The sequence below is a fragment of the Hyaena hyaena genome, unplaced genomic scaffold (assembly GCF_003009895.1).
Source record: "Hyaena hyaena isolate Hyena2069 unplaced genomic scaffold, ASM300989v1 scaffold_831, whole genome shotgun sequence".
Lineage (NCBI taxonomy): Eukaryota > Metazoa > Chordata > Mammalia > Carnivora > Hyaenidae > Hyaena > Hyaena hyaena.
This window is the reverse complement of record NW_024081468.1, coordinates 803632-816322: the sequence shown is the minus strand read 5'-3', so window position 1 is coordinate 816322 and position 12691 is coordinate 803632. Positions and strand designations below refer to the sequence as shown.

Here is a 12691-nt window from a genome sequence, read left to right as displayed (position 1 = left end):
TGCCAGTTGAGCTCTTTACTTGAGAAGTCTTAGGTATCTGGGGGAGGGGAAGACCGTGCCGTCTTCATAAAAAGTACCTACCACTTTGCTCCATTTTTCTGTTCTACCACTGAGTCAGGAAACAGGAAAGCCAGACCTGGGGCGGGAGGGGGTGTGTGTGGGGGGGGCAGTGAGGACTTCCCAAAGTTCAGACGTCAAGGAAAGCTCGTCAAGTCCACTGCCCTGCTTCAGAGAGGCCCAATCCTCACCCCACCCGCGCTGAAGCCCCCGGTCCCAGCGGCCTGAGGCCTGAGGCTGCCCTGAGTGGCCCCATCCCCATCATCGAGGACCTGTTGCATCGGCAGCCGGCAGCATGGCAGGGTGGAGGCTGCGGGCCGTGTGCTTGGGTGCCGGCTCTTCCGTGTAGCTGTCCGGGCTGGCGGCTCCATCCAGGGAGCTGCCGCAGCTGGAGTTGGGGGAGAGCACGTCCTGCAGGAGGTCATCTGGAGGCGCACCGCCCCCTCCCCCACCGCCTCCGCCACCAGCCCCTACCACGGGGTCCTTGCCAGGCTTGGCCCGTTGGGTACCCTCCTCCTCCTGGTCATTGAGCAGCTTGGCCAGGAAGTTGATGTACTTCATGGCCAAGCGGAGTATCTCATTCTTGCTGAGCTTCTTGTCTGGGGGATGAGTGGGGATCAGCTTGCGGAGCTCAGCAAAGGCCCCGTTCACATTCTGCTGCCGCCACCGTTCTCGGCTGTTGGTGAAGATGCGTCGCACGACTTTGGTGTGAGGACCTGGAGGTAGGGGGACAGGAGTGAAAACAGTGAGATGGAGGTGCCCCAAGGCACCTTCTCCTGCGGGGAAGAAGAGAAGCCAGCCATTGGAAAACTGGGGAAACCCAGAACGCCTTCTTACCTTTTACTTAGAAAACTCCTACTCTGCTTTCGAAACCCAATTCATCTGTTTCCTCTTTTCTGAAGATTTCCCTCAACCCCTTCGGACAGACCTCACCAACCATCTCGGCCCTCTAACCCCCTGATCTCCATCACTTTTGACCATTAGTGTACATGTCTATGCTTGTCGCCCTGTCTGGGCTGTGAGACATTTGAGGACAGGGACCATTTGTCATTCATTCATTCATTCATTCATTCATTCATTCATTCATTGTGCCAAGAGGACATACCACACTAGTCAGAAAGACAAACTCTGGAGCCAGACTTTCTGGGTTGAATTCCTGACTATTACTCACTAGAGAGTGACTCTGGGCAAGTTACTTAAACTCCCCGTGCTTTAGTTTCATCATCTTTAAAGTGGAGCTAACACTAGTAACATGTATAAAATGGAGTAATACTAGATTGTAACATGGATCTAAAAACTAACTCAGGAAAAGTCCTTAAGACAATACCTGCCTCAGATTAAACATTCAATAAATGTCAGCTATTATCATCCATCCATCAGTTATTTGCTAATAACCAGGCACTAAGGAATATGATGAACAAAACAGACAGGGTCCCTGCTCTAACGGAACTTCCATTTTAATGGTGATGACAGATGAGAACAAGGAGCAAACAAATAACAAATGAAGAGGAGGTTGAATGCAATAAAATATGGAAAGGAGCCACTACATTTAGCTGAGGTGGTTGAGGATGGCACACTGGTGAAGGTGACATCTAGAAGGTAAGAACTTCAGGCTGAAGAAGAGCCAGCCAGCCACAGGAAGGGAAGAGGGAACTGTATGTACAAAGGCCCCAAGCTGGAAAATGGCTGAAGCCAGCCAGGCTAATCAGTGTGGGTGTGATCAGAGTAGGCTGGGTGCAGACCCCATAAAGTCTCTGCAGCAAGGGTGGGGGCTTTATACTAAGGGTGATGGAAAACCCAGAGCAGGGGTTTGGTAAGTGTTTGCTAACTGATCATGCTGGCAGGAGGGGGAATGGAGTAGAGCGTATAGCCAAGGGGAAAAAGGACCCACCCTGTGGGCTCTCTCCCCTACAAGAGGTGCGCGCGGAGAGACGGCCCACGCACAGGCATGGCCTGAGGCTCTGAGCAGGTGTCTGCGGGCTGCCTCGGTCTCTCCAGGTCTACAATGCACTGATTACAGACTAGACCAATTTCAGACTATATTCGTGTACTAAGACTTGTGGAGCAGTGGCAGACACCAGCATGCATGTACCGAGCACCTACGGTGTTCAAGGCACTGCACAAAATGTCCAAGCCTGGCCTGGGATGCCCAAAGCCAGAGAAAACAGGAGAGGGCCCTGCAAGTGCTCCTGAGCTCCCGGCTGAGGTGGTCACTTCCCTCCCCAATACTGAGGCACACAGCAAGGCTCCCAGCAGTCATCAGGAAGCTCTGCACACTGAAGGAACTTCCAGGCCTGGGAGAGTTGTCTGCCCTCTTCGATGACCCCTAGAACCAGAGTTCAGAATGGGGAAACTTGGGTAGGGGGGAGATGAGGAGAGGAAGGGTCAAGGCGTCATCTAAGACCCACTGCTAATTTCACTGAGGCTGAGGCTGGGACAGCTCCTCCATGCCAGCACTTCTCTCCATCATCTTTCTCTCTCTTACATGCACATGCACACACACCTACACACATGTACACACATGCACACATACACAAACACACACACACATCGTATTCTCTCAGGGAGGCTCACTCACCCCCTGCCCACTGTGCCTCGAAAACTGTCTTTCTAAACCCCAAAAGGCCCCAGCCCAGCTGATTCTGCCAAAGGCCAGACCCAAGCTGGGAAAAACAAGCACGCATGCTGGCAGTCCTACTCTGGGCTGCTGCAAAGGAAATAACTCCATGTTCTTTGGCCCCCAGGCCAGACAGAGGGGTGTCCCTCAGCTGTGACATAGGGAGGACCATCCCTGCTCCATGGCTAATGCTGGCTGATCTTTAGGGAGCCCCTAGATGGGGAGGGGGCATTATAAGTGCTGTCACAGCTACAGCTAGACAGAACTCCACAAGGAGCACCTACTCCGAGCCAGGCCCTAAAAACACTTTACCCCACTGTATGCTTTCAGCGATCTGTGTGTGAGGAAGCGATGACTCTCCCCACTTTATAAATGAGGAAACTGAGGGCAAGGAAAATACAACAGTAGGAATCCACACCAAGTTCTGACTTTACACCTTGCATTAGTTCCAGTCTGTGGACTCCTTCTGGTTAAATCTTTGACTTCAAAGTCTCATGGACAGATTCTGCAACCCCCACACCTCCATTTCTGTCTGTTCCTCTCTGGCAAGGTGCCAAGGTGCCTCCCACCTCTCACACCTTCCTCTTGCCCGAATCTGTCCATCCATCTGCGTCCTCTGCCTCTCCGTGGCCAGGCACTGAGTAGGTGCTCAGTAAATATTAGTGACATTTATGAGTAATGGTTTCCTTATACTTCTGCACTGCTCCCAAATCCCCACCTCCTTGCCCCTCTCCTCCTTTCTCTCTTCTATGCCTGATTCTTGTTGCTTCTGCTCTGCAGAAAATGCCTCTTCCCTGGGGAACTTCGAGACTGGCCCTGCCTACTTCCTGTTTGGTATACCCCCCCCCCCCCCCCCCGCCCTCTAACCTAACAGCACTGACATCCCATCACCCTTCCCTCTTGGACCTACACCCCCATCCCAGGCTGGCCAGGTCTTATGAGGTCTGTTCCTTGTCTAGACTCTAGGCTTCCTCCCCTCCAGAACACCAAAGAGGACTCCTCTCCAGAAGCTCCAGCTCAATACATATCCCTCCTAGTGGCTCCTTGAATAAACCCAGTGTGGCTTCAAGGCCTCAGCTGCCCCTCCCACCGGAGCCCCAGGCCCCATCCAGGCTGAAGCACTGGCGGCCCCAGGGATTTGCTCCAAGTCCTAGGCTCTGAAGAGCCTGCTCTCCTGCCCCCTGGTGTTGGGTCCCATCTACTACATCAGACCAACCCTGGGAAGAGGGAGGGGATACTCCAAATTTCCCACTCATCCAACCCCTTCCCCCAAGTTCAGCGCCAAAGACTACTCAGGTAGTTCACTATAGTAGTGCCAAGGGCCTCTTCAGGGAATCTATGATTCAGGATGGGAACTCCACTTCTCGCCTCTGGGTGTGGAACGGGGGACGAGATGGCCCCACAATATAGAGACCTGGGACAAGGCCCTTAAATGTGCAATTTCAGGCAGGGAGCAGATTCCAGACTCCAAAAAGGACTTGGGAGGGGCACGAAATCCCTGAGGGGCAGTGCCTGGTTGGGGGGGGGGGCACATGTTCTGCCCTCCCCTGTGATTCTGGCCAGGTGCAGGAACCGAGCTACAGTGGGGACTACAACTGACTCCAGAGGTCTGGGCTAACTGCCACAGTGTGTCCTCGCCGCCATTTCCCTCTTCCCAGGACCATGCGGGTGGCCCCCCAGCCCTACCCACGACTTCCCCTAGTCCCAGGTCAGTTGCAGGGCGGGGACTCTGGTGGACTCGGGTCCCCCAAGGCAGCTGGCCCAGCTGTGTGAGACACCTACGGGGCAGTCCCTGACGACCCCACCTGGGGGGGGGGGGCTCTAATCAGCGTGAGGGGGAGTACAAAGGTGGGGGCAGGGACACTCACCATCAGTAATCTCCATCTCATAAGGGGAGGGCCTCCTCTTCACTCGGTTGTTGGTGGCGAACATAGGGAAGGCATCTGGCTCCCCAAAGAAGCCACTGTGGGAGCGAGCAGGAGATCACAGATCACACGTACGTGGAAGGGAGATCCTCCCCACGTGTTCTTGACCCCCTCCCTTGGGAAAACAAGGGCGACTCTGCTCCTTTCACACCTTAGTTTGGAACAGGGGCATCACACACACCCCCAAACACACTCACAGAACGATCCCACCCTCTCTCCTTGGTGAGACAAGCAGGGGAGGAGGGGCTGCACTCCCACCCCCCCACCCCCACAATCGAGTGAACACATGGAACAAGTGCAATAATGAACACACACGCAACCCACAGCAGGCATACTTCCCGTCCCTGATGCAAGCATACCATCCCCGGACACCTCCCCTCCCAGACAGGTGTGGCCTTCATACCTTGTGCTGTGCCACTCTAGCCCCTCACGGGGCACACACCTTTTCCCCCAAATCACCCCACCTTCACCGGGAGCCCCGTGGGGCCTGCCGACATTCAACAGAAAGGAAACCTTGACTCACCACTGTTTACGTCCCCTCCTCCCCCAAATCACCCACTCTCTGCTCTCCATAGCTTCCCTCTCAGGGTTTCCCATAGACTCAGTAACTGTCCCACCTTATCGACCCCTGCCTCATCTTCCTGTCTGCGTGCCAACTCTACCTCTACCTCCCCACCGTCTCATGGGCCCCAGCAGGAAAACGGACACCCTCACACAGACAGGGCAGTACAGGGCCCCCAGCCCGCCAAGGGGCCGAGGGGCTCAGGAGGGGAGGAAGGGATCCACTCCCCAGACCGGCCCTGGAGCAGTTTCCGAGGAGGGAGCCCTCTTGCAATCACGAATCTCTTACCTGTCCACTGAGGGCAGCGGCTTCCAGAAGAATTTCACTGCGGGGCGCACTCAGACACATTCTTGCCCGGTACTCACACTCAAGCGACTCCCTTCGGGCCACTTGCCACCACGCACGCACACATCACCCGCATCCAGCACGGCCAGCGCGCTTCTGCTCACTGCCCGCCACATGCCTGCACTCCCAGGGGCTTGGATCCCTCGTGGGCTCACGCACACCCACGCACGCCGCACACGCGCGGAGCACCCAACCCCCGGGCCCTCGCACACGCACACGCACACTCCCGCAGAGGACTCCCGTCTCGCTCGCGCACGGGCCCCAGCAAGCAGGCTTTTCCGCCCACGGGTCTACGACTCCCCCTCTCTTCCTGCGCTCCCGCCGCTCAGCGCGGTCGCTCCGAGGGGCATCGGGGGCGCCCGGGCAGGGTGCTTCCCGGGGGCCGCCCGCCCACCCCGTCCCCTCCCGCCGCAGCCCTGACCTTCCGAGCGAGGCCAGCGGCTGGCTGAGGCTGTAGAGCAGCGCGCGGCCGGGGGCGGCGGGGGCCGCCAGCGCGGGCGGGCTCAGCTGCACCATGCGGCCGTCGCCGGGCAGCTCCGCGGGGGCCGAGGCGGGCGCGGGCCCCGGAGGTCTGCACAGCTCGGTGGTGGGCACCCGATGGCGCGCTTCGGCCGCCGCCGCGTCGCGGCCCTTTAAGTCCCGCGCGGCGCCGCCCCCACCGGCGGGGCCGCCCCCCGGGCCGCCGCGCGCGCCCAGCTCGATGACCGGGGGCTCCGCGGGGGCCGCGCGGCTCGTCTCCTTGGTGACGCCGTTCAGCAGGACCAGGTGCGGGGGGGCCATGCGGGCCTCGGCCGCGTCCCGTCCCTCTAGCGGGGGGTCACTGCGGGCCGCCTCGCTCGGCGGCCGCTCCGTCATCCTGCGGGCAGACAGACAGACAAGCGGACGCCCGCTCTCACAACCGCCCCCAGGTCACCGGGGGGGGGGGGCGATGAAGGGGGTGCAAGGCACAGAGAATTTCACGCACTGAGACGTGGGAAGAGGCGGACCAGCTTAGCGCCACGTGGACACACGCCCTCCCCCACGGCCTGAAGGCCCAGCGGCGGGGCTGGGGCCGGGCGGGAGGGAGAGAGGGCGAGCCTCTGGTGCGGGAGGAGGGAGAGGGGTCTGGGAGGCACAGCGACTGAGGAGGTGGGAAAACACGACAGACATCGGAGGAAAAGGAATACTGCCAGCGAAAGAAAACAGAAGGGGGGAAAGGAAGGAAATGTAGAAAGAAGCGAGAAAGAAATGTCATCTTGTCCCCCCGCTCAGGCCGCAAGGGAAGAGGAGGGAACAAATCCCCTGACCATGTTCTACCCGCCCCCCTTTTGGTTTTGGCGGGGAAACTGTGGCGCGGAGGTGGGGTGCTTTTCGAACCTCCCAAAGCAATACCCGCGCCCAGCCTGCCGCCTGCACCCGAGCACCCAGAAACCTGGGAGGAGTGCAGGTAGGGAATTCAGGGGATGGGGGCCTTAGGGCCCGGGGTCCGCCGCTCTGCCACAGCCGGCAGCGACGCCTGCTCTTTGCTGACACGTATTAACGGCCCTGCAGTTGTCTGTCTGGAGTAAGCAAATACAGCGCGTATTCTGTGCGGCTGCTGGAAACCCCAGTGGCCTTTTACTCCCGCTGAGACCAGAGAGGAGACACTGGGAAGGGAAGAAAATGATCCTAGCTCTATGCCCCGCACACTCCGTCTGCCTCCTTCTGCCCCGCTGGACTCACACGTGAGGTGGGATCTGGAACGAAGGGCTACGGAGCAGAGACACTCAGAGTGCCCCTGACGCTACTGGGGTCTAGGCTCCCATCCCTGAGCAGGAAGAGGTATCACGGAGGCCCTTGAACTCTTCTGTCCCCCTCTCCTGCCTTGGTGGTGTCCTCTGGGAAATGGGAGCAATGCCTCATTTACGCATTTAAAAGCACGATGCAAATGCTCAAGTAAACGTTATTACGGGCAAGAAGGTGGGACCATCCAGGGGAAAGCCTTGCCCAAGGTCACACGAACCTATTTGCCACGGAGCCACAGAGCAGGACCAGAACGCTGATCTTACACTGCCTGAGCCCTGCTCTGGTATATACCCTCTCATGTATATCCCTGGGGCTGAGGACACTCCTCCACACCATACACAGGGTGACCACAGAGGCCCCACTCCCCACTAACACTGGCTGGGGGCCTTCCATCACCCTGCTTCGATGCCAATGGAGCCAGGTCCCCGCAAGAATGAAAACCAAAAAACCACGAGACTCTGGGTCTGGAGTTTCGGGATGTTTGTGAGTTGTTTTAATAAAATACATATTTAATCAACCTGACAGTCTTCAAAAGGTGTCCGAAAGATTTTTTGCTGTCAGAATTAGACGACTGGGATATTTTATAGTAGAAAATACACAAAAGTCAAATTCAGCCCCAAGCAGATGGCATTTAATCACTCGCGGCAGCCATTCTGCCACTGCACCGCTCCGGACCGGACCGGAGTTGGCCTGGGAAATATCCTCCCGATCCAGTAGAGAGACCCGACCTTCTGAAACCTCCTTGGGGCTCAGCAAAATTGCCACAGACACACAAGCTGACGGAGAATCATCATTCAGATTGTACTTCTGCCCTGGGTCTGCCAGCTCCAGGGGCTCCCCCGGAAACAAGAGAATTCCCCAAGACCTGGTGTACGTGAGCTGCAAAGGCAGTGGGTCCGCAAAGGCTTCACTGGAAACCAGTTTACGATTATGGCGGAAACAATAGATCTGTATCCACAGAATGGGACTGCCAAGACACTGCGGCCACTAGAAATGCACCAGAGGTATGCCAGTCTGGTGTTCCTGGCTCCCCTGCAGCAATGAAATGCACCAGTAACAGACCATCCTGTGGCAAAATATACAAACCTCAAGGTGCTGGCTCCCTACCTTACTGTCCCCACACACCGTTGTGTGCCCAGTGACACGTGCTTCCAGCCCCAGCTTCTAACCAGAGTGACAAACAAATGGTGCACACTGCAATCACCAGACTGAGTTCAAGCTCTCCTTTTGACACAGTTATACCCTCTGATTAATTCTGAGGCTTCATGTAGGCGCTGATCCCCGAGGGGCAAGAGAAGCACATATTCCGGATGAGTTGACTCTGGCCCCAAATGCCCTCCCCAGACGCCTATAAATATCTGTATCTCCGAGGCTCCCTGTGAGAAACCTATGATTGGTCCCCAGGGTCTGTGGCCGACCTCTCCCCGCCCATCCCCGGACCTTAGGAAAACCCGGCAGGCTGCTGATCTACACCCAGGATCACCCAGGCCAGGGGTCCATGCTCCAAAGGAAGCCAACAGCAGACTCGTAAGCACCTTTGGTTGTAGGAGACTAACCCCAATCACTTGGCTTTGGTTAAGATTACTGAAAGGAAAGCCTGCGTGATTTTACTTTGTTCATTTGTTTTTATTTGGGGAAGACGAAGAAATGGGGAGAAGCTTTTGAACAGAATCGCACTAGACTATTTTGACCATGACAACTCCTCTGTCTTTGTGCGGCCCAAAACCAGCTCACAGCCCCCAACACCGGATTCTCATCTCCTGTTGCCAGATGGCCGCAACGTTTCCGTTCGAGTCTGAACAAGACAGGGATCCCAGGAGCTCCTAGCGGGCAGGAACAGGGTCCCGGCAGCTCCCAGTTCCGGGCAGGGAAAATTTCTCATATGAAAACAGCCTCCGCTGGTACCTGGGGTAAGAGCTAGCTTCCTGTCCTTCATATTGCACCCACACCCCAACTGCCCCCCTCCCCACCCCGGGAGCCCCAAGCCTTCGTGAGAACAGAATCACCTTCCCAGCTACTAGGAGAGTGGAGGGGTGTTCCTGCGCTGCCCCGCCCTAGGCCTTAGGCCCCGGTCAAGGCCCACCCGAGAAGGGACTGCACTAGCCAGGATGGCTGGGCCTTCTTCCTGCCAGCGGCCCAGGCACACACAGCCTGCACCACCCGGATATAGCCGCCCCAGAGTTAGGAGCCTTGTGAAACAAGCACAGGACCAGGACTGATGGGAGCGGCCTGGGGGGCTAAGTCCAGCTAGGTGTTTTTGCCCAGAATTGAAAAAAGAAAAGGCCCTGCTAGAAACCACAGAGGCACCGATCCTGATCCCAGATTCCCAGCTCTGGGCTCGTCCTCCCCTTACCCAATCGGAGACCGGACTGGCCTCTGTCCTGAGCCTCCCCCACCCCAGGCCAGAACCCAAGGTCTTCCTGGACACTGTTGCCACCGATACTGTTCCCCCAAAACTCACCTGGGGCATATTTAGAGAGACAGGCCCCTCTGAATAGGATCTCCACTCCGCCGGAGAGGGGCGGGAGCCAAGGTCCAAGTTGTGGACTGGGGTCTTTGCTTTCCCCCGTCTCACTGAGAGACCAGCAGTTAGGCCACGGTGTGGTCCGGGGCAGTCTGCCGCGCCCAAAGCGAGTTTCCAGGAAAGATGGGGGTGGAGAGAAAGAGGGAGGGTGAGAGGGAGGGAGAGAGAGAAATGGGGGTCAATGGCTGGGAATTACCTCATGTCCTCGCCGACCAGCCCAGGGAATTGCAAACAGCTTTCTGCCCCCAACCTGCAGGTGCTTGAAGCCTCCCCCCAATCCCCCTCTAAAAAGAACCCTACACCTGACCAATCAGCAATAACTATTTACTCCAACAACAACAACGAGCTCTCCACGGACTGCCAGAACATTTTCGGGCCTTCCAACCGGGATGTCTGGTTCAGCGCCACCGGCCGAGTTTGTTCTCTAAGCCCTGAAGTCTTTGAGGCTGGCTGGCTTGGGAACCCGGCTCAGGCGGGAGCAGCAGCCACAATGCCTAGCCTACGGTGGGGGTGGGTGGGTCAATGTGTGTTGGAAAAGGGGATTCCGGTCTTCAGACCCTGATCTGTGGGGCAGAACCTCCGAGGCTCCCATTCTTTCCATGCCCACCTCTAGCCCAAAGTGAAACCAGAACCCAATTCCAAAGGCTACTTTCCGACAGGAATGGAGTCAGAACAGCACGGATCCAAGAGAATGCAGGGCAGGGAGGGATATCTTGATCTACCTTGATCCCCTCTTTTCTTCCTACTGAGAAAGAAAGAAAGAGAAAGAAAGAAAGAAAGAAAGAAAGAAAGAAAGAAAGAAAGAAAGAAAGACAGCCCCTGCCTTCCTTTCAACCATCCACAAACAATGATTTTCAATGTTCAGACTAGCAGAGTAAAGGAGAATTCTAATAAATTCCTTGCAGTAATAAACAAGGCAAAGGGAGGCAGGATAAACACAAATCCAGTACTGCTTCCCAGGGTGTAGTCTAGTGAGATTTAGGCTGCCCCCTCCCTTTTTTTTTCCTCCGAAGGGTTTTGTTTAATTTGTTTTGCCTAAATTGTCCAATTTATGATTACACATCGAAGCCTTGGATTAATTCCAAAGGACTCCTTTTTGCCCCAGTTTTGGTGGAAATAGAGGAATAATTCTTCCCTGCGGTTTCAGTCCAATGCGGGAGATTTTCTTTCTCTTTTTCTAATCCAGATTGGGGGTGGGGGGAAGAAGGGAGAATCCACTCATTCCCGTGTCTTAGGTCCAGTTTAATTTTTGCTTTATGACAGAGTCTCTGTGTCCGTCCCTCTTTCCATTTTCTCTCCCAACCACAAGCCCAGCAACTTAAAAAATAGAGCTGGGGGACGGGGGGTGGGGGCGGGGGGGGTGTCGGGAAACCGCGTTGCTTTGTTATCGCTCCAAAGAAGCTAAAAGGGACGAGCCGCTTCGCTCCTGAACGATTACTTTAATTAAAAAGGATGATGATGAGGGTGATGAGGCTGATGGCGACGACATCAGTAACCACAATAACTGGCAAAGCAGAATCCATTTTTTCGAAGCGAGGGCAGCACTAACCCCATCCCTCCACAAAGCCTGGCCCGGGTCACCGATGCGACGGGTACCTGACCCACGCGGCAATGTCCCTCCAGGGAGAGGATGGGGAAATGTTCTTTGGAGGTTATCCCCGAGGGTCCCCACCCAAGGCGCGAAACCTGGAGAATGCGCCCATTGTCTTTTCCAGGCCTCTCCCGCACACCCCGGCGGAGGTACCCACGAAACTGACCAGAAATGGACGCGGCCTGGGTGCGGCGGAAACCGAGGCGGGCGGCTACCGGCTTGAAGGCGCGGGCCCTGGCGAGCGCGGCTCGGCTCCCAGCCTGAAGACCTCCTACTCTCACGACCGCCTCGACCACCGGGGCACAGGCTGGCCTCCGGACAGAGCAGCCTCCGCCGGCTCCGTCGGCCCATCCAAGCCCACACTGGCTTCCGAATACATCATAATTTGGAATAAAATGTGAAATCCCTCTCCCCGCCCCCTTGCCGCCTCCTCAACTTGCGGCTCCGTCTCCTGCTCGCCCTCCCCTCCACCCCCCAGCGATTTGCAAATGCACTTCTAAAGGACGCGAGCACACAACCCGGTGTGGACAGGACCACACACGGTCCAGCCCCACAGAAGGGAAGCAGAGTGAAACACAACCCAACACTGCCCCACAAGCCGACATGGTCAGGCCCGCGCATTGTCCAAAGCGCCACAACGAAATCGGTCCAACGCAACCGCTCACGGACGTACATCTCAGGCAGTCAGGATCACACACGCCCGACACAACGAAGAAACCACCAAACACAATCGCAGAGGCCGCACAACCCGACGCCCAGAGGCGGACCCGGGTCGAGAAAGCAAACGAGCATAATTGTATACGAAGAGGAGAACGGCAGAAGGGGCTAGAAGAATCCAAATCAACAACCCGAAGAGCGCGGACACCGCCACACTCGAATACACAACCCCTCGCCTGGGAAGCCTACACTCGGAAGAAGTCAGCATTGCCGACGGCTCACACACGCACTCCCAATCCCACCGCATGCACACAACCACCAAGAAGAAATGAAAACCAACCACCGCCTCGCGCATTTCTGTATATTGCGTAAGGAAAAAGGGGAAGGAAGGAAGAGAGTCTCCGTGGCGGGAGGGGCGGCGGCGGCGAGCGGAGAGCGTCGGTGGAAAATGCCCCCCATCCAAAGAAACCCGGGGACGAGGCGCGAAGACCTCTTCTGCGAGCGGGGGAAAAGGAGAGGGGCTGACGGGGGTTCCGCGGGAGGCCGCAGGTTGCCTCCCCCTAGAAGAAGGCCGGAATGCTCACGTTTTGCCGCTACGGGGGGACGCGTGTGGCCATTTTGAGGCCTGGTCCTCAGCGCGGAGGCCCGC

General features: G+C 56.8%; 1 protein-coding gene across 5 annotated transcripts; it reads right to left on the bottom strand.

Annotated features, from left to right (window-relative positions):
* Positions 1 to 12691, bottom strand: TAL1 (TAL bHLH transcription factor 1, erythroid differentiation factor). Of its 5 annotated transcripts, none has more exons than XM_039219776.1 (5): positions 12627 to 12691; positions 9732 to 9886; positions 5928 to 6362; positions 4543 to 4637; positions 1 to 773 (listed from the first exon to the last, which is right to left on the bottom strand). In XM_039219776.1, the coding sequence occupies exons 3-5, from the start codon at positions 6359 to 6361 to the stop codon at positions 319 to 321; spliced, it is 984 nt and encodes a 327-aa protein (XP_039075707.1). In that variant the 5' UTR covers position 6362; positions 9732 to 9886; positions 12627 to 12691; the 3' UTR covers positions 1 to 318. The 5 variants fall into 5 exon arrangements, 4 of the variants coding, with proteins under 4 accessions (XP_039075707.1, XP_039075706.1, XP_039075709.1 ...); XM_039219775.1 differs by lacking the exon at positions 12627 to 12691 and adding an exon at positions 11552 to 11859; XM_039219778.1 differs by lacking the exons at positions 9732 to 9886; positions 12627 to 12691 and adding an exon at positions 6471 to 6602.